At 35.3% G+C, this 27,019-nt stretch overlaps 6 protein-coding genes across 8 annotated transcripts; 2 read left to right on the forward strand and 4 right to left on the reverse strand.

Annotated features, from left to right (window-relative positions):
- The first annotated feature begins 2,899 nt into the window (after window positions 1-2,899).
- LOC133681969 (probable WRKY transcription factor 65) lies at window positions 2,900-5,070 on the forward strand. 2 transcript variants are annotated; one of them, XM_062105180.1, is made up of 3 exons: window positions 2,900-3,716; window positions 3,879-4,016; window positions 4,323-5,070. In XM_062105180.1, exons 1-3 carry the CDS (start codon window positions 3,640-3,642, stop codon window positions 4,894-4,896), a joined length of 789 nt encoding a protein of 262 aa, XP_061961164.1. In that variant the 5' UTR covers window positions 2,900-3,639; the 3' UTR covers window positions 4,897-5,070. The 2 variants fall into 2 exon arrangements, with proteins under 2 accessions (XP_061961164.1, XP_061961165.1); XM_062105181.1 differs by having other exon boundaries at window positions 3,883-4,016.
- Window positions 5,071-6,998: 1,928 nt separating this feature from the next.
- On the reverse strand, window positions 6,999-10,839 carry LOC133683103 (ATP-dependent Clp protease proteolytic subunit 5, chloroplastic). Its single transcript, XM_062106626.1, has 9 exons — window positions 10,495-10,839; window positions 9,967-10,086; window positions 9,739-9,862; window positions 9,541-9,633; window positions 9,226-9,271; window positions 9,023-9,095; window positions 7,776-7,810; window positions 7,592-7,680; window positions 6,999-7,384 (listed from the first exon to the last, which is right to left on the reverse strand). The coding sequence occupies exons 1-9, from the start codon at window positions 10,626-10,628 to the stop codon at window positions 7,178-7,180; spliced, it is 921 nt and encodes a 306-aa protein (XP_061962610.1). The 5' UTR covers window positions 10,629-10,839; the 3' UTR covers window positions 6,999-7,177.
- Window positions 10,840-12,848: 2,009 nt separating this feature from the next.
- LOC133682725 (uncharacterized) lies at window positions 12,849-17,235 on the reverse strand. 2 transcript variants are annotated; one of them, XM_062106225.1, is made up of 7 exons: window positions 16,772-17,235; window positions 15,287-15,992; window positions 14,011-14,644; window positions 13,806-13,906; window positions 13,572-13,661; window positions 13,367-13,494; window positions 12,849-13,255 (listed from the first exon to the last, which is right to left on the reverse strand). In XM_062106225.1, exons 2-7 carry the CDS (start codon window positions 15,899-15,901, stop codon window positions 13,114-13,116), a joined length of 1,710 nt encoding a protein of 569 aa, XP_061962209.1. In that variant the 5' UTR covers window positions 15,902-15,992; window positions 16,772-17,235; the 3' UTR covers window positions 12,849-13,113. The 2 variants fall into 2 exon arrangements, with proteins under 2 accessions (XP_061962209.1, XP_061962210.1); XM_062106226.1 differs by having other exon boundaries at window positions 15,287-16,005.
- A 5,830-nt stretch (window positions 17,236-23,065) lies between these two features.
- Window positions 23,066-23,422, reverse strand: LOC133682981 (uncharacterized). Its single transcript, XM_062106506.1, has one exon. The coding sequence runs from the start codon at window positions 23,420-23,422 to the stop codon at window positions 23,066-23,068; it is 357 nt and encodes a 118-aa protein (XP_061962490.1).
- A 13-nt stretch (window positions 23,423-23,435) lies between these two features.
- LOC133682982 (uncharacterized) lies at window positions 23,436-24,161 on the forward strand. The gene is made up of 2 exons (XM_062106507.1): window positions 23,436-23,453; window positions 23,559-24,161. Exons 1-2 carry the CDS (start codon window positions 23,436-23,438, stop codon window positions 24,159-24,161), a joined length of 621 nt encoding a protein of 206 aa, XP_061962491.1.
- A 1,757-nt stretch (window positions 24,162-25,918) lies between these two features.
- LOC133681677 (putative pectinesterase/pectinesterase inhibitor 26) lies at window positions 25,919-26,791 on the reverse strand. Its single transcript, XM_062104786.1, has one exon. It carries the CDS (start codon window positions 26,673-26,675, stop codon window positions 25,983-25,985), a length of 693 nt encoding a protein of 230 aa, XP_061960770.1. The 5' UTR covers window positions 26,676-26,791; the 3' UTR covers window positions 25,919-25,982.
- Between the last annotated feature and the right edge of the window lie 228 nt (window positions 26,792-27,019).

A 27,019-nucleotide genomic window follows, 5' to 3' on the forward strand; every position in this document is an offset into this window, starting at 1 on the left:
TGAGTCTTATTTTTTTTGCGAAGAGGAGGGTCTAGAGTATAATTTTGCCTTTATGATATTTTGAGTTATATTTTACTCAAAATAATACGTATTGGATCAATATAAAATACTGAAAGACCTGTACGACGAGTGTTAGGCTCATGCAAGGTGCCTAAGCCCATCAGAGGTGAAAGTGCATATGAGTGCGCTGCCTGGACCCAAACACGTTAGGCTCGTGCCTCATAACTTGAGCCTATAAGAGGTGAAAGTGGGTTCAGATATATTGCCAAGACACAAACACGTTGGGCTTGACTGTGACAACCCAAGGACATAAGGGGTGAAAGTGGGTCTGGGGTGTGCTGCGTAGACCCAAACATGTTGGGCTCGGGTGTAACAGTCTGAGCCGATGAGAGGTGAAAGTGGGTTTAGGTGCGCTGCTAGGACCCAAACACGCTGAGCTCAGGCGTATTAGAGGTAAGAAATGAGTTCAAATGCGCTGCTTGGACCCAAACATGTTGGGTTCAGGGCGCACTCTCCAGTCTGGGCACATGAGGCTCGGGCGTAGAAGCCTAAGCCCATGGTGATGCTAGGTATATCATGCCCATACTAGGTGTAAGCATTGCATGGGCTCGGGCTTCTTGCTCAAGCTCATGCCTTCTAGGGAGTTGGGTTCTAGTTACCATACCCGAGCCCACTTTCCATGGCTCCTGTCGTACTTTGAGTTCGAGATACCTAGCTCGAGCCTAAAAGGTGTTTTTGGTGGGCCTATTTTGAGGGATTTTTCTGGTCTATTTTGAGAGGGAGGGGTTTGGGTTCATTTTACATATACAACCATTAATTATAACAGTTTTTTATCCAAATTTCAAGCATTTTGGATAATCGTGACCGAGAAAACAAACTGCATTAAAATTACTAGTAAGGTTGGGCAAGAAGCCCTACCAACTAGAAGTTTGCTTGTTCCATGCAAAATAATTTGGAGTCCTAACCAACCAGAAGAAGACTCGGCTCAAAATTTAGAAGATCAATCACTTTCCATGTCTTCCTTAATAACATCAATTCCATAAATGTCTCGAGGATGCTTTCAAAATTATTTACCTCTCATGGTGCGGATTTCTAAACTGCAATGGAACTATGGTGTTGTGGTTGAATGACTGCAATCTGACTATTCACTCATTTTCTTAACTAATTTCACACTATTTTGTTTGTTTCTCATTGTATTTGACTAAATGACACGTTGCTTGAGATGTTTATTTTAGATGTAGTTTCTTTTTTCAATAATAAAAGTATTATATGTGTGTCAATTAAAACTAAATTTTTTAAATGATAAAAAAAGTTAAAGAATAGAAGAAATCTCTTTAACTACCGAACTAATCTACTAAACATCCATCCACTTATTTTTTAAGAGAGTGATTGAAGGTTTTTATAGATATTGCAACCCATGTTTCATAATTTTTTTATTTAAAATTAATATTTTTTAATATTTTTGAATCGTTTTGTGTTTATTTTAAAAAATAAAAAAAATATTATTTTAATAATTTTCAAGTGAAAACATTTTAAAAAATAATTACTTTCACCCAACACCCACCCCATATGGCCATTGCTGCTAATACAATTAAATCAGGGTAATTATATATATATATATATATTTTTGGGGAGGGGGTGTGTTTTCTTTTCTTGGTTTTTTTTAATTATTATTTGTAGGAGAGAGCACACAAATTTAAAAGGTTGTTTTCTTTTCTTTTTGAAGACTCTTTTTTAACTAAAATTGAAGAGAGAGAAGCTTTCAAAAATAATTCACAGTGCATTTGGAAAATTCTAAAATATTAATTTTTTTTTATGTCCCTTTGAAATTGTTTTTTATTTATTTAATAGATTTGTTATGTTTTGGATCAATTTAGCTGAGATACTAACACTTCAAATGAGAGTGATTCCACATCATGACTGTTTAATAGATACTCAAGCAGACCGTACGACTCGAAGTGGTGTCTTCGAAGGCCTGTACTCTTAAGACAAATTTTATAGTTAAACCGTGATTCTACAACAAAATACAGATGTGCTCTTTGTTTTCTTGTTGCTTTTCAGATCGTCTTGTGTGTCCACCTGTCCTCAAAAGTGCTGCTCCTTTTTATCTTATTTTTAGATCTTTTGATCCATGGATTGGCTAGTTAACTCGCGGGCGGGCGGCGGGCGGTGCTATGCATGATGCTTCAACTTTATAATTTTTTATTTTATTAGCGAGAGAGAGAAAAAAAAACAAAGAAAAGGAACAAAACATTAATTACGTCGTTATCCTTATCTCAGTGGTTAAAGTTTCTACATCAGCGCCACCCAGTGAGATCAGAACAATTTTTAATGGCAGACTGCCCGTGCTTGCATTTATCTGAACTCGTTTCTCAGTTCCCGGGCCACAGGGGTAGGAGAGTGTCATGTCCTGCAGCCGGCAGCTATACATATACATATACATATATATATATATATATATGTTTAATATTGATGTTTAGATTAGCTTGTAATTAATCTTATAAATTTTAAAATTAATAAATATATAAATTTTTAATGAATATGAGATTTCTGTAACTCAAGCTAATGTTCTCTAAAAACAAATTCAAAGTTTAATTTGAATTATACCCCTCTAGATTACCGCTAACTTTTTTAAAGAATACTCAAGAGTGTGGTAAATTTGTTTATGAAAATTTATATATATATATATTAAATAATATTTTTTTATTTTAAAAATTTATTTTTAATGTTAATATATTGAAATAATTCAGAAATACTATAGATCAAAAGATGTAAAAATATTTAAAAATTTAATTTAAAATAAAAATAAATAGATTTTATCTTTAACAACATCTTTTGCAGCTCAGTTCTACCAACCTATCTATCTCCATTAAGTTTGCCCTTCACCTCATCTCATAGGTTTATCAGAAAGAGGGCATAGGGCAGCCCTGCTTGGGCAAAATTAGGAAAACCTCTCTTAATTAAACTTGTCCTGTTACATTTTATGGTTCATCCCAGGAAGGTTGCTTGTTGCTAATATGTGCAATGACATTGTCACCTCACCAAATCCAGCAGTAACCAAATGCAATGCATCTTTTTATGCTTGGCATGTTCCCGAATGTGTCTGCACCCACAATAGAAGAAGAAGAAGAAGAAGAAGAAGAAGAAGAATTATTTCTTACATGGCATGCTGGCCATGATAATGAGTTCCACATGGCAAATCCAAAATGTGCATGGACATAGAGATGGTCTCGCTCTTCTTACAGCCAATCAAGTGGAGGGAGGAAGGGGGCCATCATGTTTTTCCCATATGAAACAAATATCTTGACATTTATGTGCAACTGTGTGGGTGGGTTTATTTTTTAGCAAGGTGGGGGTGGTGCTGATATATACATGGTTGTTCATTGCTTTAATATATTATAAATGTGTGAAAAGAAAAATGAGAGAAAGCAAATTGAGGTTCCTGTCATCTATTGCCTAACTTCCTTCTTTCCTTTCCCTTTTCTCTCTCTTAATCAATTTGATTCGAGTATGATCCCAATCCTCTTCCTTCCTCTTTCACTGACTTCCCCTAGTTAATATTCAGAGCAATTCTGTGTTTCTTCAAAGCATTTTCGGGCATAAGTTAGTAAGAAGCGGCATAGCAGCAAAAAGTGTGTCATGGATAGTTCTCCCTCTAGAAAATTGGACTCTAATGTCTCCGAACTCACCCCAGAAACTCAGACATCTAAGAGAAGGTGGGTTGGTGCTCTTCTTTCCTGCTTTTGTTTTCTTTTATATTCTCGCCAAGTATAATTTTATTTTGAAAAGCATGTTGATTTTGTTGCATGTTTCTGCCCCGGGCTTATTCTATACTTTATACCCCTGATTTATTTGAGAATATTGTGCTTGCTTTGTAGGAAGATGGTTGAGAAGATTGTTGTTAGAGTGAGGATTGGAGAAAATGCTGTGAAATTAAAGAACGAAGGGCCACCTTCTGATTTCTGGTCTTGGAGGAAATATGGGCAAAAACCTATTAAAGGATCTCCTTATCCAAGGTTTACCATCTTCTTTCATTAATTTTTGGATCAAGTCTCTTCTCTCTTCACTATATATGTCTTTATGGTCTAATATGTTTTTTTTCTTCTTAATTACAGTAGATCAACGCAACTCATACTTTTTGCTAATGTTGATTTAGTAGCTTACATTTCAGGGTTAAAAAGTGAAAATCTTCTCTCTATCCTTTGGATTTTGCCAAAATGTTCCAAATACTACTTTTTTCCATCATTGTTTCTCCATGATGGTTTTTCCAACACAAAGCAAGAGTACTTGTCACTGGTTTTCATGCTTCTCTCTGCATGCAGGGGCTATTACAGGTGCAGTACATCGAAGGGCTGTTCAGCCAAGAAACAAGTGGAAAGATGCAGGACAGATGCTTCGGTACTCATCGTTACTTACACCTCAAATCACAACCATCCAGGTCCTGATCTCCATGACTCTAACGTGAACCAACAACCAAGAGATCCCGAAACCCCACCGACTGATCTTGTAGATCATCCCATAACTCCCAAACAAGAGAAACCAGAAGAAGAAACAGGAGAAAGGCACGATCATCCCATCATGCCAAGCACCGATGAAGATGTCAGTGAAGGTCACAATTTCCACTACTTAGAATCCCCAATAAGAATTCCTCAAGATATCATGATTAGCCAGGACTACCCTTTCACTGAGAACTCGGAGAAAAGTCATGACACATTGGGTATTGTCTTCGACGAAGAGCCCATCTGTTGCTCCAGACTGATGACATTTTCAGCACCCAAATCAGAAGAGAACAATGACTTCTTTGATGAACTAGAAGAGCTCCCCACATCTTCATCTTTCACTAGCTTCGTGAGGGGCAATTTTTTCGATGAAAGGATTCCTGTTGTCCCTTCTTGATTCTAGTTGTTTTTTTATATTTTTTTTCGCCTTTTGGGGAAAAATGTAGTTAAAAATGTCCATGTATAATATAGGGCACTTCTAGTGGTAGTTGTTTTCTTCCAAGTGAGTAAAGTAGTAATGAAGTTGCACACTAACACAGAAGGTAGTGGAGTAATATATCATCTTTTATAATTAGGTTTCTTGAGATTCAGACTAAATGCTCCTGACAGACGAGGAACCCACATCTTTCACAGTGAAGGAGGAGAGAGGGGGGGGGGGGGGGGGGGGGGGCGGCCTCCTGTGTTTGGTTGTTGGGTGTGTGTTTTTGTATTTAAAATTAAACAAGGCACGAGGTTCACGAGTGAGTGCTTAAAGATATCTTAAGAGATAAGTCTCTCTCTCTCTGTTACTTTTTGGTGAGTGGGTGATTTGGTGGGAGAGATGTTTGGCTTTTTGGAAGTGCCTTGTTGTGCAGCTTTGATTGAGCAATGCTAAGCATCGCCCTTGTCAAAACATAATGGTGCTTTGCTCTATGTCTTCGAGCGTGTTAGCAGTCGCAGATTTTGCTGTAGACAAGGCGAATTCAACGGATACTTTTCTTTTGTTGGGGAAAGGATTGGCGTCAGCCTCAAAAACGCCTCAACTTGTCACATGTCCCATATCAATTTAATCACGTGTCTGCATTTTTTTTTTTATATATATATATATATATATATATATATATATATATATATATATATATCATACAAGTCTTTTATAAGGTACGATATATGAACTTTTTTTTGTTTCTGTCTTTGTTTAGTACTAGGGCGAGTCGAAATAAAATACAAAAACAAAATCTATTTTCCCTCATATATCTTTGTTATGCATGCTATTTATTAAATACTTTTAAATGGTTTTATTTTTTATATTATAATTATTTGTTATGCATATTTTATATTATAATTATACATGTAATAAATTTTATACATGTAAAATCATATAAAAATAGATTGGTAAAAAAAAAACAAAGTTTATTGTACATTTTCTAGCATATATAAGTAATAAAATTAAAATTTATAAATTCAATGCAGGAAAATGTTTTTTAAAAAAAACAGGAAAATCTTATGAAAAGAAGAAGAAGAAAACAGTAAGGGCTTGGAGTTGACCCCAAGCTTGTCTGGGCCTTACTCCAAGACCAACCATGCAGACATGGATGAAGCGTTGTTCTTGCAAATGACGTGTCATTCAATGACTTCTTCAACCTTGCCCAAGCAAGAGTGGAATTCCAGCGAGGGATGGCTGCAAAATATAAAATCCCCATTTTCATATCTTACCCTTGTAAACACAAATCTACCATAAAAATTCATTTTTCAACGAAAAAACTAAACACAATATTCAATTTTAAAGTTTTTTTTATCTTGAAATTCAAATTCATATATTTTCTAAATTCAACAATGAAATGATTATGATTGGTGTCGCAATATACGATGGACTGATTTAAATTTTTTTAATATAAAAAAGATTTTTAGATGTTGTTAGTGTATTTTAAAGAAATGAGAAAAATCATTGACTCGTAGAATCGTCTAAGTCTAATAAGCTGGTTTTATTTAATTATATGAGCACAAAAAAAAATGATGATAAACATGCCAATTTAAAATAAAACTGATCATAATAACTTGCACAAAAAAAATATTTAAAAAAATTAATTTTCAGGTAATCAAATGTCAAATGATAAAATTAAAAAAACCAACTATAATAAAAAAAATTCGCTTCAACTTGAGTTAGCATGTCAAACCCGCCATCCGAATTACGAGCCCTGGAAAGAGAGAGAAAAGTCTCGGAAACCAAACATGATATTTTTTGTCCAATGCATATCCCTTGTGCCCTATATGTTATTCCAAACCCAACCTCATGTAACGCAAGGGAAACATTGGAACTGTAAACATAGTAACATAGACTGAAAATGTTTGACCATTCAAGGAATATCTCGAAAACTTCTATATATTTCAGGGGTATATGAGTGGCTTACGAAATAATTAACTGGATGAGTTTGTCGGGCTTGTTCAATCTCTTTCTCAGGATTTAGTTAAACTAAAACTCGCCCAAAAAGAAACAGTTTATGAGAGAGAAGCGCAGTGTGGAGAAAAGGCTCTGCCTGAAGGCCCTGAACTACCAGAAAAGCATGTTCTATAATTCCCTGGAGCATAGATATCAATATTCTTGATCATAAAAACAAACTCAGGGTCTTCCTTGATCAATCTCATTCAACTCTACAATTTAAAGTAACAACAACCGAGAATTTTACACGCTAGACGTGTCATTGTTGATCTGCTGCAGCTGCAAGAGGCTGGAGAACCTTGAGAGGATTCAAGATAACACCATCAATGAGCCCATAGTCCTTGGCTTCTTTCGCACTCATGAAGTAATCACGATCTGTATCCTGGTTGATCTTCTCAAGACTTTGACCAGTGTGGTAGGCGAGATACCCATTTAGGTTTGCCTTGTGATGCAACATTTCGTTTGCCTGAAAATTATGCCGATTTAAGATATGAGAAAGTGTGCCGGGAACCAATAGGTCTCCCATAACACAACAAAGAAATCATTTCAGATCAAGACCTAGTTCGTGTCAGGAAATAGGAATGGCTATAAATCAGAAGCACTAGGATATACCTGTTAAAAAAGCTTCACAAATCACAAGCAAATACAAGTCTGGGAGAAAAAGAATGCATACCTGGATATCTATGTCAGATTGCCCACCTTGAGCTCCACCAAGAGGCTGATGGATCATTATCCTTGAATTTGGCAAGCTGTATCTTTTTCCTTCAGTCACATAGGAAAAGAGAAACATATTCAGTAAATTTTGAAGCAGCAACCACAGATTCAAACTTTAAATCAACAAGTAATGGGCATTTTACCTTTGGTCCCAGCACTAAGCAGAAAAGCCCCCATACTGTTTAACCAAAATAAAGAGAACAAAAGACAGATAATTTTAGTAATGGAAAATGTTCAAGAATGCCATGTGAAAATTAAATGGTATTCTTAAACGAAAATTATTTTCCCTTTCCCACTATTTTAGCAGCATATATCTTAAAATAATTTTTTTACACTTAATACAGAATGCTAGTGGTTCTATAAGCACTCTATTCATAAGAAGTGATTGGAAAAGGATCAAGTGCAGAGTTTAGTATACTAAATCCTCAGCCTGGAAGAGGAAGTGTGGCAGTAGTTTTGACAACTATCAGCAGTCCTTAACTGGGAAAAAAAATACAACATAGAATTCACAGGCAAAGACTTCATTTATGCTGAGAAGTTGCATATCCATCATTGAATCCCTGCTAAGGATGCACACACTCTAACTCCAGGGATATACATGATAATCATCAAAAGGAAAATGCAAGCAGCCACACACAGCGCATAATAGACAGGATACCAGACCAAATTGCACACACAAGCAATAGCACAAATAATTATTAGACCTCAAGAAGTGTTGACTTTGATTCTTGTCCACGAAAAGGCGGTTTCTCAGATCCTACACAAATTTCATTTTATGCATCATTGACAGTGAAGCATCTAGCTCAACTGTGTTATCAAGGAAAAATCATTGGGTGAGCATGGCTTACCGTTACCCCACACTAATAAGAGGGCAAGTCTCACAGACCTTTAAGTGTGGTCTAATGGTGGGTTGACCTCACCTAGTAATTATCGTTCCCAAGGATCTATCATAAGAACATCAATGTTGATCAACTGCCATTAGCTCAAGATTTTGACACCAAATTATTTAAGTTATTCCCATGGTACCCATGCATCTACTGAGAAGGTACCCATATAATTCTCTAGTCATCAATAAACATTACACTTAAACAAGACCAGCAATCTACATCACAGAGTATCCATAGAAGTTCCAAAACCAATGCTGCTTCACTCATGGGACAGCAAGGTTAGAATAGTTGAATCCAATCTATGATAGAAAAGCTACTGTTAATAATTCAATTACGTTCCTTTAAAACAACTATTTCTGCAAACAAATGATGAATAAAAGAAGCAATAAATCAGTCTATATTGATTCATCACGCAACAAAGGCACAAGTAGTAGGAAAAATGTAGTAAAAACCAGTGATTCATTTAGCTGTTAAGGTATAAATGACAAGAAAGAATCTTGTACCTAGCTGCCAGTCCAACACAGACAGTGGAGACATCAGGTCGGATATGCCTCATCGTGTCAAATATCGCCATGCCTAAGAAAAAGTACAGAAGAGAACATGTGAGAGAGAGTTCAAAAAAATAAAAACAACACTCCTTCACACGCCCAGGTAACTGGGAAAAAGGTAACAAATAAAAGAACACTTCAATCTAAAAAAGAATTACCAGCTGTAACTGATCCTCCAGGAGAATTCACATACATAACAATATCCTGCTTGGAAGAAAAAGCATGCCCTAATTAGTAAACTGCTTCCCCATTTCTTCAGATAAAAGGACAATGTTAAAACAGGTTCATGTGGTTGTGTTGGTGCACGTGCATGTGTTGTAGTTATATATCTTGACTAAATTCAGTTAACAATGGCGAGATAAGATCATAAACTTTAATGCTGTTGGAGGTTCAGAAGCAAATGGAAATTGAAATGAAGTTGACAATGATAGATAAGAAACAAGCCAGCCACAATGAAAAGTCACTAAACTCACCTTGTTGGGATCAACAGCATCGAGATAGAGAAGTTGAGCAACAATAATGTTTGCCATATCATCATCAACAGCTCCACCACAGCGTATAATTCTCTAGGAATTCAAACAACAACAAAATCAAACGTTATATAAAAACAACCAAGCATTCAATGTTAGACGATAAGCAAGCACAGGAAGATGTTTAACCTATTCACTTACATGTTGAAAAAGCTGACTGATAACACTCTGGAACCGTTCATGCACCATCGGTGGTGGTCCTTGAGCTTGAGCTCCATTGGCATAGGCAGGGAAGTAGGGTGAAGAAGGGATTTGCACATCATCCCTAGAAAACCAGTTCCACATTTTTTTTTCTCCATTTATTAGCACATCAAGCAAAATGAAAACAGCAAGTTAAAAGGTGTAAAGTCTCTAATAAACCCTGCCTACCTTATAGACCAAATCCCCTGTCGCGAACTTCTCTCAGGCGCCCAAAACTCACCAGAGTAAACAGCCTTCGGTGAAGATGTCTGGATAGTCTTCCTATCACTGACTAACTTTCTCAATTTCCTGCAACACAAGTAGAGAACAAGGACACTTGAATTTCTCGACTATCTATGGCAAAGATGAAACATTTTTTTTTAAAAGACGTAAAATTATTCTAGCATCCTTGTCTAATGATAGCAATTATCAGTGCTCAAAAGAGGATTTTCTAGTAGAGCTTAAATCCGACCCTAAAACCCTCTGTTTCCTTACAGATTTTAAAAAAGAAAATAACTTTCTTTAACAAAATGAAAAAAGCTTCACTTTTTTTTTATTACTCCAGTGAATCCAAAAATAATGATAATAGCAGTAAAATCATCGAGTAATCAGCAAACATCCTAGTCCTAATTTTCTTTAATATTGCTAAATTTTCTTGACCCCCAAAAAAAAAAACGTTACAGATAAATCAGTAATAAAAAAGGGAGGAGGATTAACCTGGAACGGAGAGGGTGGAAGGCGAAAGCGAGCTTGTGGGTATCAGGAGCTGAGCCGACTGAAGGGTTTGGCGAGAAGGGAAGAGAGCTGAATCTGAGGGAAGAGGCCGATGAGGAGACGCATGAGTGTGCCATTTCTAAGATTATTTTTTAGTGTTTCGAATCAACTAGTATTAGCGCCTTATCCTATAAAAATCTTAGGGCTAGAGGAGGAGGTAGTTGATGATATTGCTAGTGTGTGCCTGAGAGCTCAGCTAAAAAACGGATGATAACGCCTCGGCTACAACAGAGACTGAGACTTGCTGAATATCTTCATTCTGGGTCTGTCTTTGACCCGTTTGCCAAACGGGTGGTATCTGTCCGCTATTTCTTTGACCCGTTTGCCTTTTACTTCCTTTTTTTTTTTTTTTCCTTGCAGCATCATTCCTAGTGGATTTTTTTCTTCTTCCAATACAACTGTTTGGTACTCGGCCATTCGTGGTGTGTTCCTTTCCAATAAAAAAAAACAAATAAATTAATATTTGATTTCTCTTTGTTAATGTATCGTAGTTACTAACATGTAACAAATTTATTCTATCAATCTTTTTTAAGTTTTTTTTAATCCTGCATGATAAGATATACTCTTTTCTCATGAGAAAAAAAAACTGATTTTGGGTATCTTTTAACATATATTTCATTTAAAAAATATCAAATTAATTTTTTTAATGTTTTTTATGATTTTATGTACTAATATAAAAAAAATCTTAAGAAAAATTATTTTAATATATTTTTAAGTAAAAAATTATTTTAAAAAGTATCATGTATCATAATATTAAACACACAATAATCAAATATAATCACTATGTTTGGGGTTTTTTTATAAAAAAAATAGCACTGTAAATTAAAAATATTAGCGGAATAGCACAATTGAAAAAAAATGATAAAAAAACATAGTTTGCACATATTGCAATTGAAAAATACAACATTTATAACTTGTTGCTATTTATATTAATAACATCTAAATAAAAATTGGCAAGAGAGATAAGAGAGAAAAGAAAAAAAAAAACAACCTCGAAGACACACTAGAAGTTCAATTGCAACATCATTGATATTATAGAAAGATATTGGGAAAGGAATGCAACGACATTAAGAAGAGATCATCAATGGTGAACCAAGTGTGCTGCACTTGTCATTCAAAAACGGTGTGTGGCTCATTTATCTTTGACGACAAGTAAGGCCTTTCCGAGTCATTGTTGGTATCATTTCTTGGTGTTGCTGGATTCATCTCGTTGAGATTTTTATTATGATACCGGTTGTGTTGTAATTAGAGTTTCGATATTTCTTTAAGGTTTTTTTTTTTCTCTCCTCTCTCCTGCTCATTCAATAAAAAAATTTAGATATCATTATTATGAATAGTAACGAGTTATAAATGTTGTGTTTTCCAATTACAATACGTATAAACAATGTTACTTTACCAATATTTTTTTTAAAAAAAAAATCTAATAAGCCAATAAAAAAAAATAGCCCCATGTTTGTTTGCATGTCATAGGCGTGAACATCCTAAAAGCGACCACTTATGATTAATTTCTTTTGCGATAAAAAAAAAAGAAAAAGAAAAAGAAGAAGCAAGAATCTTACTCCCCATAAGGAGAGAATTAACTTATATAGAAGTAAATAACCTTAAAGTAATTATGAAAGCAAGAAACATTGCAGGATTTCTTTTGGAAGAGGAGAGCGAGAGCAAAGGTAAAAGTTTACTCCTCATTCCCAATATAATTGTTTAACGGAGACTATTTAGTAAAATGGAAAGATGATAAAGAAAAGGAAATTGGCAATTTGAATTGGAACTGCAGTAAAAAGAAAAGCATGAGAGTTTCTTAAGAATCAAGGGAGTCCCATCTTTTTTAGTAAATTATTATTAAAATAATCCCTATAGTCTTACAAACGGTTTTAAAACTAATTAATTAATCTTTTAATAAATGTTGACCGAACTTAATTTAATATTACTTTATTTTTTTTAAAAAATGACTTCTTTTCTCATCACTATTTCTATGTTATCCATTTGTTTTTTTTTTCAATCTTCTTAGTTCTCAAAACAAATAAATTCATTAAGTTAAAAAAGATAGAATAAATGAAAAACACAAATTAATTAGTTTTTAAAACTAGAAGGATCATTTAATTTGTTTTGTAGAACGATAATTTATAATTTACTCATTTCATGATTGTGTTGGATGGACCGTCACCAAGTCACACCATCATCGAATGGCCATGAAAAATCCATAAGAACATTACTTCAAGAAACATTACTTGCACTCAACCAGTAGACTTAAGAAGGCAGGGGGAATTCTTTATCAAGTACGGAAAAAAAACGAGGAATTAATCAGTAACATCATTTTGATTAAATTGAAAGCTCTCAGTAACATCATTCCCATTCAATTGAAGACAAATTTCCATTAATCAACCCTTAAGCTATAGTTTTTTTTTTTTTTTTTGAATATCCTTAAGCTATAGATGACAGAAAATGAACCATCCATATCTGTATAATCCCTCTATACTGAATAAAAAATGCCTCTTTGCTAGCCTGGCCCCAATAGTTATATGATATATTAACATGGCTATGCAGATATATCTTTAAGCATCGTCAGTTAGTTTCATGCTGGCTCTGTTGCTGAATTGCCTTGTAGCACTGTAGACTGCAAAGCGGAAGCTTCGACTTGGAATCTCGATACTTGTATGGGTTAGTACAAGAAGGGCCCGCGCACTTCTCTCTTGGAGGAGGATAGCTGCACATTCGGAGAGAATTCATATCATCAATAAGCAATTGTTGATATCAGTTTGGCCTAGTAAATTTGGTGCTTTGGCATGAATTTTCAATTTGCAGAAGAAAACAAAACCTGCAGGGTTTAGAGTCGAATATACTAGGGAGACCCATTTCTTTGGGAAATGTCACCACAGTCCCTGTAGGACCCATGACCCATCTGATGGTACTCGATGCATGCATCTCGGCGTTGGTAGCCTTCTCCTAAACATGAAAATGTGAGAAATTTGAACGCAGCTTTGTACAAGACACTATGAAGTTTACCAGACAATTGCGGATACCTGTGCCAACTCTTCCAGACGCTTCTTCATTTTCTCTTCTCGTTTTTTTCTGCTGGAATCTTGACCAAGAATTTTTCTTATAGCTTCAGCCTACAAAATCAAAACCAAGAAAAAATAAAGCCTTACAGCTTCAGCCTACAAAATCAAAACTAAGAAAAAATAAAGCATATGCCTGTTTAACCTTCGTGGATCTCCATGCATATGGCATACAACTGTATATACACAAAAACAAACCTCAGATTCCCTAGCAGCCTTCTCAACCTGCAATCTTCGTCTCTGAGCGGCCTCAGCTTTCTTTGATTGCTGCTCGACCTCCGTAAGTTTCTCCTTTTGCTCTGGAATGAACAAGAACAAGCAATCACAAGAGGAAAGCTACAATTAATAAGAAACTAGAGTTCTAACGGACAATAAAACACATATGGAAGCGATTCATTCTCACTTTTTGATGGTGCAGGTGGTAATCCATTTGGAAACTCAATTAAGTTAGCATCAGGAACAGAAGAGCCATCTTTGCTTGACTGAAGAGCCCGTTGACGCTTAGTTAAAGTCAGCTCCCTCTTACCATCTGTCAATGACTCAACATATTCCTTTTTCTGCTTCTTCTTACTACCTGCAAACTCACCATCAGATAATGGTTCTTCTGCCTCGTAATCTTCATCCTCTGGTGCTTGGTCTGATCTGGATATTTTTTTCCCATCTTTAACCAGCCTCGAAGCACCAATGCTTCCCAGGGTGGAAAGTTTTCGTTGTTTCTTACTTGATTCATCATCATCATTTCCATCATCTTCCTTATGTCTTGATGGGACTTTTAACTTGAGTTTCTCTAGGTATCGGATCTCGTCGTCATCGTCATCCTCACCAAATTCCCCATCCAGAACATGCCTCTTGGGGGCCCGCCTGTTCTTACGTTCGTACTTATTTCCTTGTTTCCCAGCAGTATTTTTGCCCAAAGTCTTCCCCATTAAAAAATCCTCTTTCCCGAGACTAAACCCTCCTCTAGAGAATTCCTTCCAAGGAACTCCTTGCAAACCTGGCCTCTTACCTGAAACAAAACGTTCCTCCTCTAAATTCCCCTGCAATAAAATAATTTAAAATAATGAGATTACAACAGATTCTAACATTACTCAATAATGAGATCACTTATTAGGTGAGATACTGAGATAATACACATTAATGTGGTAGATATTCTTCCATAAAAGTGAAGACAAAAAGGATGCCAAATAAACCCACATAAACAAATCTATGTGCGCAAGCTGAAAATTGGTGTCAACAACTGATCCAAAAAATGCAAGTAATGATGAAGAATTGGTCAAATTACCATGCGAGTAGTTCTATAAAGTATTGCAAACTCTACGTGGAAGTTCTTGAAGTTATACACCTCCAACAACCAGTACAAACCTTCCGGCACGCTATTAAGAGATAGGTAATTCTTACTTTAAGTTAAAAATAAATATATAAGTTAAAATTGGTGCAACAGACACAGATACAAACCTTCAGGTGCACTGTTAGGAGGTGTGTGATTTCCCAAAGGTAATTAAAAAAAATACTTGACATTTAAATTGGTATTTGGTCAAAGTGAACGTCCAAAAGGAAATGCAATGCATTTAAATTGGTATTTGGTCAAAGTGAACGTCCAAAAGCAAATGCAATGCATGAATATGCATGCAAGAATTAAGAGGTCGCCATAATTCAAGCGGTCAAGATGACAAGAACACCTGAAGACTAAGTTTCTGCCTTGTGTTGGAGGTGTCTGAGAATCGGGGATTCTTTGTAGAAGGCACGCCATTAGTAGTCGAGTTGGCATTAATTGTGTGTGTCACATCACCAACCTTAAACTTGACCTTTTTAAACTTGCTTTCATTTCCTAAAACATCTAAACTCACTCCTGACTGCTCTGAACTCCAACTTTCACCATTCCTTCCACAATACATATTTGCAGTTCTAGACTCCACATCCATGCATTCCTTCAGCTTGCTTTTGCTTCTCCAATTCGCAGGGGCAAGAGCACCTTCACGAGAAGTTTTATTGTTAATCACACTTCTCCTTGAGTGACTGTCAGAAAATGCTCCTTTTCTTTCTGCTCTAGTAGTAGCCGAAGAAACCCTGGACACGGATTGATTAAGACCAAATTCTTTCCTCCTACAATTATCAGCATTCTCATCACTGGAAGCCTTGCTCATGTCATCTGAAGGTGGTGATATCGATAATGATGAACGATCATAATTGTCGGTAAATGTCTGGGAATCCTTAGGTCGGCGAGAAATTTGACTCCTCTTCTTTCTTACTGTGCTTCCCATGGCATCAAACTGAACAAGACCCAACTCTTCCATGTGGTGAAAAACTACCCACTCATTGTTGCTTCAAGTCAGATAAGCACAAAGTCATAATAACCACCTATTCCAAAGATGGCTTTCGTAAAACCTGCATCAAAAACCTAAGCAATTATATTGGATAAACCCTGAAAAAGAACTAACATGCATATTACTTTCTCATCACATTAGAATAACCATGAGAGTGGAAAACTGATGCGAGAGGGAATAGAAGAGTAAAGCATTCAAGGCATAGCATCCAGAGAAGTCATTCCAAAACGGAAGATACAAGCAATAAATCTTGGAACTAAAACCAAATAAAGTAAGCGGAATTCTAAGATAGAAATGATAATAATAAAAAAAAAAACTCATCACAAACAATGACGCAGTCTGCTGGCATCAAGCTCAACAATAAAACAGCAAAGAACCCAAAACACAGGAAAACAAAACCTCATAAGATAGGCAGGCAGATACAAGATAAAGCACCAAACTACTCGATAATTGAAAATCAATAGGGGAAATTGTACAAAATTTAACCATATAAAAGTCAAAGCCCAGTGAAATGAAAACTTGAACAAATCGGTGTGACATCTAACCAAGCACAATGACCCATCAATAAAACCAATTGACAAATCGCAGCAGCAACTGAACACTTATGAATCAAAGGAAACACACAATTGCAACCAAACAGGACCCCATAAAACAACACTAACTCAATTCCCGTGAATCCTAACCGGAGACACTAAAAACATTCAAAAATAACACAAATCAATCAACCAAAACAAAACCCACGAGAAAATATGCAGAAAACACACAATAGAATCATGCATTGATCGATCATCACAAACAGATAAATCCCCCAAAAAAAGAGAAGAAAACAAAGAATGTTACCAGAGGAGAACGGAGGCGCAGAGTGAAAAAAGCAACGAGAAGAGAAGACGAGAATAAGGAGAGAAGAGAGAGAGAAGTAAAAGAGGTAGAAAGATTTGGTGGTGTTTGGTTAAGGTTATAACTAGTTTAGAGAGAATAAGAAAGTTAGGGTTAGAGAAAGAAGAATGAGGGGGGTAAAGGATTAGAGAAAGACAAGTACTAGTAATAATCTCCTTCTTGTTCTCCATTTTTTGGCTATTGCCACACCCCTCACCCCCACCCACACGCACACACTCTGTTTTTTTTTTTTGGTGAGGGTGATTTTAGCCTAAGCCCTCTTTGGTTGTTTGTTGTTGTGGTGGTTGTTGTTTTTGTCTTTGACTCGGTTAATCCAACTCAGTGAGGCATGCACAATTTCTCTCCCTTTTACTCTCTCTCTCTCTCTCTCTCTCTCTCGTGTCTTTCCTTTTATTTCCCTCCTCTTCAGCACACGGACGCGGTTATTCCACTGCAAGTTTATGCGCAGGTTAAGGCCGTGCGCACCCGCCTGTTTACGTTGAGCTTTTTGTTCAGTACATGCGCACGTTTTCGTCACGTGCCTGGTACTAATGGTACCGTTTTTGTTTTATTTTTCTGTTTGACAAAAATTCAGAAGGAAAGGGGGGGAAAAGGAAAATTAAAGGGGCCTTTTGGTAAATATACATTTTCTACATCTGTTTTCCAAAAAAAATTGAAAACCTGTATGTTATAGTTTTAGGTTATCAGAAGTATAAAAACCGGCCACAGAGCTCTCGTGATTGATTTATATGTTGTGTCCGATGATTTGGGGTTCGTGTTGACTTTGGAACATCGATGTTAAGCTACAAACAACCATGTCGGAGTATCGGTCTGATCCAAGTTCGAGTAACATGATGTGCATCGGTCCATGTCTCTAATATCCCACTTATATTAGTACATTTGTAAAAAATATAATTGTTAATTGTACCGCGCTTTTTATTAAATTTTATTAATAGGTGACGTGTCATGTTCATGGGATATGTTTTAAAATCATTAATGAAACATTATATATATATATATAAGAAGTAGGTATTTTCCCAACTCAGTGAAGGAGCTTTGCATTTTTTTCTCTCCTTTTCGTCCATTATTTTAAATTTCAAATGTCAATATTTTTTTTTATTGAATTTTTTTATGGTCTAATTAGATGAGATTAAATTTCAAATTTAAAAATATTACTGACATGTCATTTGATTTATTCATTTTAAAAATTAAAAATAAACCGAAAAAAATATAAGCTCAGACATGTAGTTCTGGGTTTGTAAGCCCACACACACTTAGATTCAGATAGTTGGCTAGGTATAAGAGCATGACCTACCAAATCTAGTAGCGCTTGATCTCTCTTTTCTTTTATTTTTTAATTGTTTTTTATAAATTTTTTAATTGATACCCTCCCTCTTTTGTATGTATTCTTTTAGTTTATATAATTATTTTTTATTTTTATAATGTTTAAAAGAGATTAATATAATTTTTATTTTTATTTTTCATTTGATACAAATAAATTGTATTTGTATGATGTATTTTTTAAAAATATTTTGTTTTTGATGAGAAAAAATAACTTCCACAATAAAATAACAACAAAAAGGCAAAAATTTAAAAGAAAAAGGGGTATTGAATATTTGCATATCCATCCGTTTTTTAGCTTTTATAAGAAATATTGGCTTAATACTTTAATATTTAATTAATAACAATTATTTTTAAAACTCATTTTATTAATGATCAATAACTTCTTAGCATTTCTCAGTTAAGAAAAAAATATGATACAATGAAACACATCCAACCATAATATGGGTATATTCTTCTACAATTAACTTGAAGTCTAAGCTGGTAAATTCGTAATTAATGGATGTTATTTTGTTGAATTTATACATGGAAAGACAATGGTTTTTTCAATATTAAATTGATACTAAAAAAATCTATCTCTCTTAAAACTTGTTTTTTAAAAATTAGAATTTATAGTGTTGGTGAATAATGGTCACGATAATATTTATACGGTGTCTGAAAATGCAGTTGAAATCATGTTTTTTAAAAGTTTTAATTTTTTTTTAAGAAATATATTTTTTATATTTTTAAATCATTTTAATATGTTGATATTAAAAATAATTTTTTAAAATATTATTATTTTAATATATTTTTAAACAAAAAATACTTTTAAACCGCTACTAAATTTTCAAATATCTCCTAGTCATTCATGGATGACAAATAAAAACTCTAGGATTTCTCAAATAATACTCTTCTTTCAAACCACGCATGCAAACAATTCTGTTGCTATTATAAATCAATTTGAGGAACAGATTGCGCTATCAAACCCCATTGATTGAAGATCTTAACACGTTACTAATAGATATCAATTTCTTCCAAATGATATTATACAATCTCAAAACCTCTATATATCATCCAATTATTATAACACTCATCAAACAACTAGCTTGATTGTCCGAGCTACACTCTGTATTTCTTAACCCTCCAGGTTACATAACTGTAGAAAAGAGGGCTCATTTCATCAGAAGTTGCCTTCTACTAGAGAAAGAAAAGGCGAATCTGTTTGTCTTGGATGGCTAGTGTTATGCTCCAACAAAGATATGTTAATCTTGTGACACCGTGACTAGATCCTCTGTTTGTTCAATGATTAGTTTTGTGGCAAATTAGACTCGCTTTGCCGATGGAGGTGCTATAAAGTCCTACAGGGTAGAGCAATGATCACAGACCGGGTATAGATTAGGCTTTATTCATCAAAAAGTTTCCCAACATGACAGTGATCACTAATCAAAGTAAACTGCAAGAAAAGAAACGAAAAGGATTGCATTAATTCATAGCCAAACATGGGGAACTATCCCAATCTCACAAGAATGAAAAAAAGGGGAAAAAATGCAGATTATAAGCTAAATTCAAGTGGCACGACCACCAATTTGTTCTATATTCTTCAACCTGGGCAAGCAGGATTTTCCTGCAACACGACATTAGAAAGGAAAAAAACTGATTAGCAACTATATACGTTGATTGGTTTTAAATCAATATCACAGAGAGATTTTTAATGTGGAAAAGATGTATAGCTGCTCTGTTTACTAATTGGAAAATATCTTGAAGTGCAACATTCCATTCCTCCACGACATTCCAATTCCTTGACTCGCTTGAATTCTTCTAAGCATAGAGACCTGATCCCAATGTTCAAGTTTGTATGCACCTTCTTGCTCTTTTACAAGCTTCATATCATACCTAATGCTTCTCTCAACATCACACACCGCCATGACAGTCTTTCCAGAGTTTCTCGCTAGGTTTTCACTCTGTTCAAGTGGCAATCTTGGCATGATGTACTTTTCGACCCCTTCAGTAGGCAACGTAAGGCAACTCCTGACATCCTCATCAGTTAGTTGTTTGTTTACTGGCCAATTGTGCATTGACTCCAAATTCAGCAAATCATCAAAGTTTGAGACTGCCGTACAACTCATCGTGCAAGGAGAAATTTGGTGAGAGTAAAAGAAGCAGGGAGACGCTTATACACGGAGAACTCTGACTTAATTTGCAGTTACGTTTTTTCTATTACAGGCTTAGTTTCAAACTCTCTTACTTTTAACTTTTTTTCCTTTTCCTGTTTGGTTTCAAACTTTCTCCTGTTTTGCTCCATGGTTTTGGAAAATAAGTTGTCTATATATATATATATATTGGATGATTATTTGAAGACTTCCTATTTCATGGGTTGAATTACTGTTTAGTGGCTCTGTTTGATTGTTTTTGTGGTTGATAATTGTTTTTATAAAAAATATTATTTTAAATTAATTTTTTTAATATTTTTAAATCATTATAATGTGCATATAAAAAATAAAATTTAAAAAATAAAAAAATATTTTTAAAACATATTTTTAAATAAAAATACTTTAAAAAATATAAAGATTTTAGTTTTCTGTTCCTATTTAATTGTAATTTTTTTCGTGCCATCTTTTCCAGCTCGTATAATTAATAGTGATAGATATTGCAATTTTATGAAAAGAAATATAAAAGAGAATAAAAAAAATATTTGTCAAGATTAATGAAAATATCATACCCATAAAATAAATATCGATAATCACTCTCTTAGATTTTCCTGAAATTAGATGGGTTGAAGCTGCATTATTATATTATTGGCTGAGAGTTGATTCAGCGATGCTAAAATTGTTGCTGCCTCATTTTTCTTTGCTGCTTAGCCCATGGCAGAGTTTTTTATTTATTATTATAGTTTAAATTTGGGAGTGTGATAAATTATTTTTACTTGAAAATATATTAAAATAATATTTTTTTGTTTTTAAAAAATTATTTTTGATATTAATACATTAAAATAATCTAAAAATACTAAAAAAATATTAATTTAAAGCAAATAAAAAAATAAAAAAATAAATTTTTTTAAAACACTTTCAAAACACAAAAATAAATAAAATACCCAGGATTTATTTTCAGTGGGGTCAATTAATAATCAATATATAATAAGAAATTATACCATGATATCTAAAATAAGTGATAGTAGCAATTATTCACGTTCAAAATCAACAATGAATTAAACTACAATTTATTTAAAAAAAAACACATAATATTAAAAAATCATTGCTTGAATTTATAGATCTTGTACTGCAAAATGGAGATTAAAAACACGAAATTTGAGCTCCTAGAAGAGAAAAATCACGAAGTCTTTAAATTCCTTTGTAGCCTGTTCTCCAATATTTTAACAATTTTGCAAACCACCAAAGAAAATTAAAATTTTTAAAGATGTGAATCTGTCGGATTTGGGCATGGGAATTATAACGAATTCCTTTTATTTTATTCTATTTTATAGTGTTTGAATTGAAAAATAAATCAACTCCTTTTTTAATGTAATTTTAGTACCTGATAGCGAAGGAAGGAAAGGAAAGTTAAGGGAAATAAAGCAAGAAAGAGCTTGTTTATTTTTATATTTAAAAGTGGTTTTGAAAAAAAATTAATTTTTTTATTTTAAATTAATTTTTTATATTTTTAGATCTGATATACTAATTTTAAAATTAATTTTAAAAAATATAAATATATTTTTAAATAAAAAACATTTTAAAATTTAATTATTAATTTAATATGAACACCGCAACGTCTGGTGGGGGTGGTAGGACACAACAAATTGCAACAGGTTTTGCTTGCGTTTTGATCCTAAAATATAAGATTAAAGTTTTACAAAATTCTAGGATTTTTTCGAAGTCAGCCAGTAATATCACCTTTAAAATCCCAGATTCTTATGGTATCTACCTCTATCTCTCGAAAAACAATTTGGAGATCAGGTGACAGCCATCACTTATACGTGGCCTCGCCATGAGCACCGCTGCAGCAATCACAAGCCATGGAGCTGATGGTGTGTGTGCCTTGTGAAGGACGCTGGGAACTTGAACAAATAAATTATAAAGACCAAACCAATCCATGGCTGCAGGGTCTGTTGTTATTTCTTACAGAGATTATATTTTTTTCCATATTTGCGTGGCGTGGCAGGAGCTCTGTGGGTATACAGAAGCGTAGTAGTGATTTTTTTAAAAATATTTTTTTATTTTATAAAAATTATTTTTGATATGAAAATATCAAAACAAATTAATTTAAAGTAAAAAGTTAAATTAAATTAAAAAAAAAACACTTTTAAAATATAAAAATAAATGAATACACGTTTCTCGGGTGTTTCGGGTTCCGTGCTTAAGTTCTTGCTAATATAGTAAAATAAATCAGTACTTATTGTTGGTACTTTGCTGCATATAGAAGACTTCATCTCTGTTACCTCAGTTTACAGCCACAGAATGTACACTTTTCCTCTTAGTACACTCACTGTCTTATGGTTCATAAAAAAAAAAAAAAAAGTATCCTTAATTGTGTGTACTGCTGTTTTTAAATGATTAAGGAACACGTTTATATTGGAAAAATTAGCGGCAGCCAAATTAAACACAAGCTAAAACTAAGTGAAAAATCAAATTAATTAGTTATCAATAAACTGTCGCTTGTGTCCAGCCATAATGCTAGATAGAAGCTTCATTGAAGAGAGCTAAAATAATTTATTTTAAGTTGGATGGTCAAAGATAATGCTTCAAGGTCCGGGTATCAGTATGAACAGTGAAATTTATGCATAAGAGCACTAGATGGATAGATAGATCAGAGAGGGCAATGGATTATAAGTTTTCAATCAAAGATGACATTCTGAAACACTGGTAAAACGTCCAAATGTTAATGCTTCCTAGCGATTCCTCTGTGCAAAACATGCATGACAGGACTCCTTGCCATAACATGGGATTACTCTATTATTTTGACTCCTGGGAGCAATATAGTTATGTCCACGGTGATGCTAGCCAGCATATCCAATTTCTGATCAACGTCCTTCAATGGCGATTCTTCACCTTGCTCAAGAAAGGCGTCCTGACACGTTTCAGGATATGAAGCTATGGCACCAAGCATTTGAGTCAGTCTGTCCGTGTCGTGAGTGGAAATTGCAGTCAAAGCATCATTGAGGTCAGTGATTCCAGCTTCATAAGACTCTACGCATATGTCAAGAGAGTCCCTCATCGTGGCTGATAAAGAGGTATCCTTGCTTAGTTTCGTGACCGTGGCTATGGCTTCCTCAAAATCTTTGTGGAGAGCTTGTATCCCCATTTCAATGACTGAAATGGGATCGGCTGCGCCAGTTTGATAAGGAGCAATGGTGGCAAGACACTCTGCCTGGAATCTAGTCGCACCGCATATTTTCGTCAAAACAGCATTGTGAACGGAAGGTGAATATGGCAATAAGGGTTGTGCATTTGTTGGAGAATCAGGCGGTGATGGGGAGGATTCTATCTCTGTTGAAGAAGCTGGAGATGGCGATGAGGAGGAAAGTGGCAGTGGGGAAGAAACCGGAGATGGCAACGGGGAGGGTTCTGTCTCTGTTGAAGAAGCTGGCGATGGCAATGGGGAAGAAACCGGAGAAGGCAATGGGGAGGATTCTGTCTCTGTTGAAGAAACCGGAGACGGCAATGTGGAGGATTCTGTCTCTGTTGAAGAAACTGGCGATGGCAATGGGGAAGAAACCGGAGACGGCAATGGGGAGGATTCTGTCTCTGTTGAAGAAACTGGCGATGGCAATGGGGAAGAAACCGGAGACGGCAATGAGGAGGATTCTGTCTCTGTTGAAGAAACTGGCGATTGCAATGGGGATTCAATAGGTTCTGAAGATGCGAAAGACAAGGCCGGTCCTAGGCAATCAGGACTAGCACTATTGCCGGCATTGCAAGGGTCGCAAATGACCTCAGAAAAGAATGAGAGAAGGGAGGGAACGAGGAGGAGGAGGATGGATTTGTTGAGTTCCATTTTCTTCTATTGGAGGAGAGAAGAAAATGGAGAGAGAGAATGGTGAGGGCAGCTGATCTTGGCATTGAGAACCGTTTTAAGTATATTTATGGGATCTTCTGAGTGGTGAATGGGTTACCCAAGAAAACAGGAAAACCATGCAAATTTTGCCATGCTTGAAGTCTGGCTGTCTGCTCAACTATTTTTTGCATTTAGGCATTCAAAAGTCATCACGTCAAGGATTTCCAGGTTGATTTTTCCCGGAATAGTTACACAGAGTGAAGAGCATTTAGGATGACAGCAGAGCTTTTTCCTTATTTTTGCTTGCCTCTAAAATAATTTCTTGGTCTTCCTAATCGCTGTGTCCTGGCAGGCCTGAAATTGGCTCTCTAATTTTCTTAATATGGACAAAGTCATAAACCTTGCAGCTATCCCCACTTAGATTGTGGTTAGATTTCAGATAACAAGATAGCAATATCTGGCGGCTACGATTTATTTTTTTTTATTATTATCGTGGGTGTCCGGACCAGCTTGTGCGCACCTCGACTAATCCCACGGGCCTTGAAGTTAACGACAATGTAAGTCTCCAGTGGCCATCATATGAGCAGTCATAGGGTTTGAACCTGAGACTTAAGAAGAAGCAAACCCTTTAGTCCCAAACTCTTACCACTAGACCACCACCTAAATGGTTTCAGCTACGATTTTTGGAGAGGTAAGTTGTTGACATGAACCGTGTCATGAAAAGCATCAAGCGGGGTGTTTCCTTGATTTGCTTGACTGACTTTATGAAATGATTTTTCGCCAATTCTAGTTCTCTTTTCCTTTTCTTTTCGTTTGTCCCAGAAAATATTTGGTTAGGGACCGTTTGTTTATACGGAATGAGTGGTGGAGATGGAAATGTAAATAAAATCCTCATCCCCTAATTTCTTAATAATTTTTAGGTTTAAATAATTTTTTAAAATGAATAAAACTAATTTTAAAAAATAAGATTGAAGAAAACAATATGAAAAAAAAATAGATTTGAAAGTGCACTAGTGGTTAATTTTTAAAATGTTTTTTTTAATATATTAAAATAATATATTTTTTTAAAAAATATTTTTAACATAATACATAAAACTATATGAAAACAAAAAAAAAATTAAATTTATGCCAAGCTTCTTTAAGCCTCATTTTTAAATGGGGGCTAAGAGGGAATGGTTTTGTGCGAATAAAAAAAAATCTCTACTTCAACGTGTGTGATTTATGTTCATCTTGCTTTATGGCCATTTCCTGTGTGGCTTTTGCGAATTTCTTACAATCATCGAAGAAACTATGATCACATTCATTAAAAAAAAATGCCAGACCGCCTCCTTGCTGATTAAATTAAGAGCAATGAATCCAAAAGCTTCTCAGGTGGTTATGGAATAGGATTCAGGTATTATTAATGATATGATCAGAACGTGAAATCTATATTTTTTTTTCCTGATCTGAGCTGTAGCTTGATTATGATGATCTAGTTACAGTCTCTGTGCCTTCTTTCTGGGTTTCAGGCTAAAGTCGCTTGTTGAATTGCTTCCTGGAAATGGGTTTCTTGCCGTTTTATATTGGAAGGTAGCATAATAAATTCAGGGTGGCTAGGATTTTATGTTGCCTTCTTGATAAGCCACCCCTTTTAGCTAATCTAATTGTTGCCTTCTTGATGAACTGTAATTATTGCTTTTGTTCTCGGTATGAATGATGTAATGTTATGCATAAGACCAGCAAAGAATATAGAGCAAAGGAATACTATTTTCAGTCAAAGAGGATTATTTTGAAATGCTGGAAGCATCTTAATGCTTCCTCGCGATGCTAATATAACATTCCTCTATACAAAAGAACGCTGTAAGAGACACAGCAATAAACAGTTAATTTAACTCCAGTGGAGAGATGCTGAAATTGCCAGGTTGATGCTAGCCAACGTAGTCAACTTGCGATCCATCTCCTTCATTGGCGAATCGAGTCCTGGTCGCTCAGCAAACGCTTCCTCACATGTGTCAGGGTATGTTATGGTGGCACTAAGCATTGTACTCAGTTTGCCAATGTCGTGGGAGGAAATTGCAACCAAAGCATCATTGAGGTCAGACATTCCGCTATCAAAAGACTCTAGGCATGTGTCCAGGGAGTCCTTAACCACGGCTGATGAAGAGGGATCCTTGTTTAGTTTTGTGGCAACGGCAGTGGCTTCCTCAAAACTTTTGTGGAGAGCTTGCATTCCCATTTTAAGGACTGAAATGGGATCGGTTCTTCCTGTTAGGAAAGGAGCAATGTTGGCAATACATTCTGCTGGGTAATCGGTCAAGCCACATATTTTCTTCAGTGCATAATTGTTGGCTGGTGATGGCAATATCGATATTGATTTTGTTGGAGAAACAGGTGGTGATGGGGAGGGGGAGGGATCTGTCGGGGGTAATGGGGCCTGAACGGGCGGTGAAGATGGGAAAGACAAGGCAGGCCCTGTAGCCTCATGATTGCTGACGTTACGAGGGACACAAATGGCCTCGGCAACGAATGAGAGGAGAGGAGAGGAAAAAAGGAGGAGAAGGATGAACTTGTTAAGCTCCATTATCTTCGCTTGGAAAAGAGTAGAAATGGAGAGACAAAATGAGGACAGGCAAGTATATATTTATGGGATCTTTAGAGGGGTTGACTGGGTTATCCAAGAAAATAGGATTACCAAGCAAATTTTGCCAATGCTGCAAGTTTGGTGTATCTATTTTTGTATGTATAATATATTAGTGGTGATTTACGGCATCCAAACTTGGTTTTTCCCGGAATAGGTTCACAAAGGTGTAAAGCGTCAAGGGCAGAGCTTTATCCATCCTCATCCTTCTCTTTTCCCCCCCTCTAAATGCTGTCTTGTTCTTCCTTGCCATGTCCAGGCAACTCAGAAATTAGGGTTCCTATTTA

This window comes from Populus nigra, chromosome 2 (genome assembly GCF_951802175.1).
Source record: "Populus nigra chromosome 2, ddPopNigr1.1, whole genome shotgun sequence".
Lineage (NCBI taxonomy): Eukaryota > Viridiplantae > Streptophyta > Magnoliopsida > Malpighiales > Salicaceae > Populus > Populus nigra.

Excerpts from the sequence above, each read along its gene's own strand:
- LOC133681969 (XM_062105180.1), top strand. The coding sequence starts at position 3,640 with ATGGATAGTTCTCCCTCTAGAAAATTGGACTCTAATGTCTCCGAACTC. Across the intron at positions 3,717-3,878 it reads ACTCAGACATCTAAGAGAAG|GAAGATGGTTGAGAAGATTG; the intron begins GTGGGTTGGTGC and ends CTTGCTTTGTAG. Across the intron at positions 4,017-4,322 it reads AAAGGATCTCCTTATCCAAG|GGGCTATTACAGGTGCAGTA; the intron begins GTTTACCATCTT and ends CTCTGCATGCAG.
- LOC133683103 (XM_062106626.1), bottom strand. The coding sequence starts at position 10,628 with ATGGCACACTCATGCGTCTCCTCATCGGCCTCTTCCCTCAGATTCAGC. Across the intron at positions 9,634-9,738 it reads TCAGTCAGCTTTTTCAACAT|AGAATTATACGCTGTGGTGG; the intron begins GTAAGTGAATAG and ends TTGAATTCCTAG. Across the intron at positions 9,272-9,540 it reads ATGCTGTTGATCCCAACAAG|GATATTGTTATGTATGTGAA; the intron begins GTGAGTTTAGTG and ends TCTTCCAAGCAG.
- LOC133682725 (XM_062106225.1), bottom strand. The coding sequence starts at position 15,901 with ATGGAAGAGTTGGGTCTTGTTCAGTTTGATGCCATGGGAAGCACAGTA. Across the intron at positions 13,495-13,571 it reads GTCTGGAAGAGTTGGCACAG|GAGAAGGCTACCAACGCCGA; the intron begins GTATCCGCAATT and ends TTTCATGTTTAG. Across the intron at positions 13,256-13,366 it reads TTCGACTCTAAACCCTGCAG|CTATCCTCCTCCAAGAGAGA; the intron begins GTTTTGTTTTCT and ends CCGAATGTGCAG.
- LOC133682981 (XM_062106506.1), bottom strand. The coding sequence starts at position 23,422 with ATGGGGATACAAGCTCTCCACAAAGATTTTGAGGAAGCCATAGCCACG.
- LOC133681677 (XM_062104786.1), bottom strand. The coding sequence starts at position 26,675 with ATGGAGCTTAACAAGTTCATCCTTCTCCTCCTTTTTTCCTCTCCTCTC.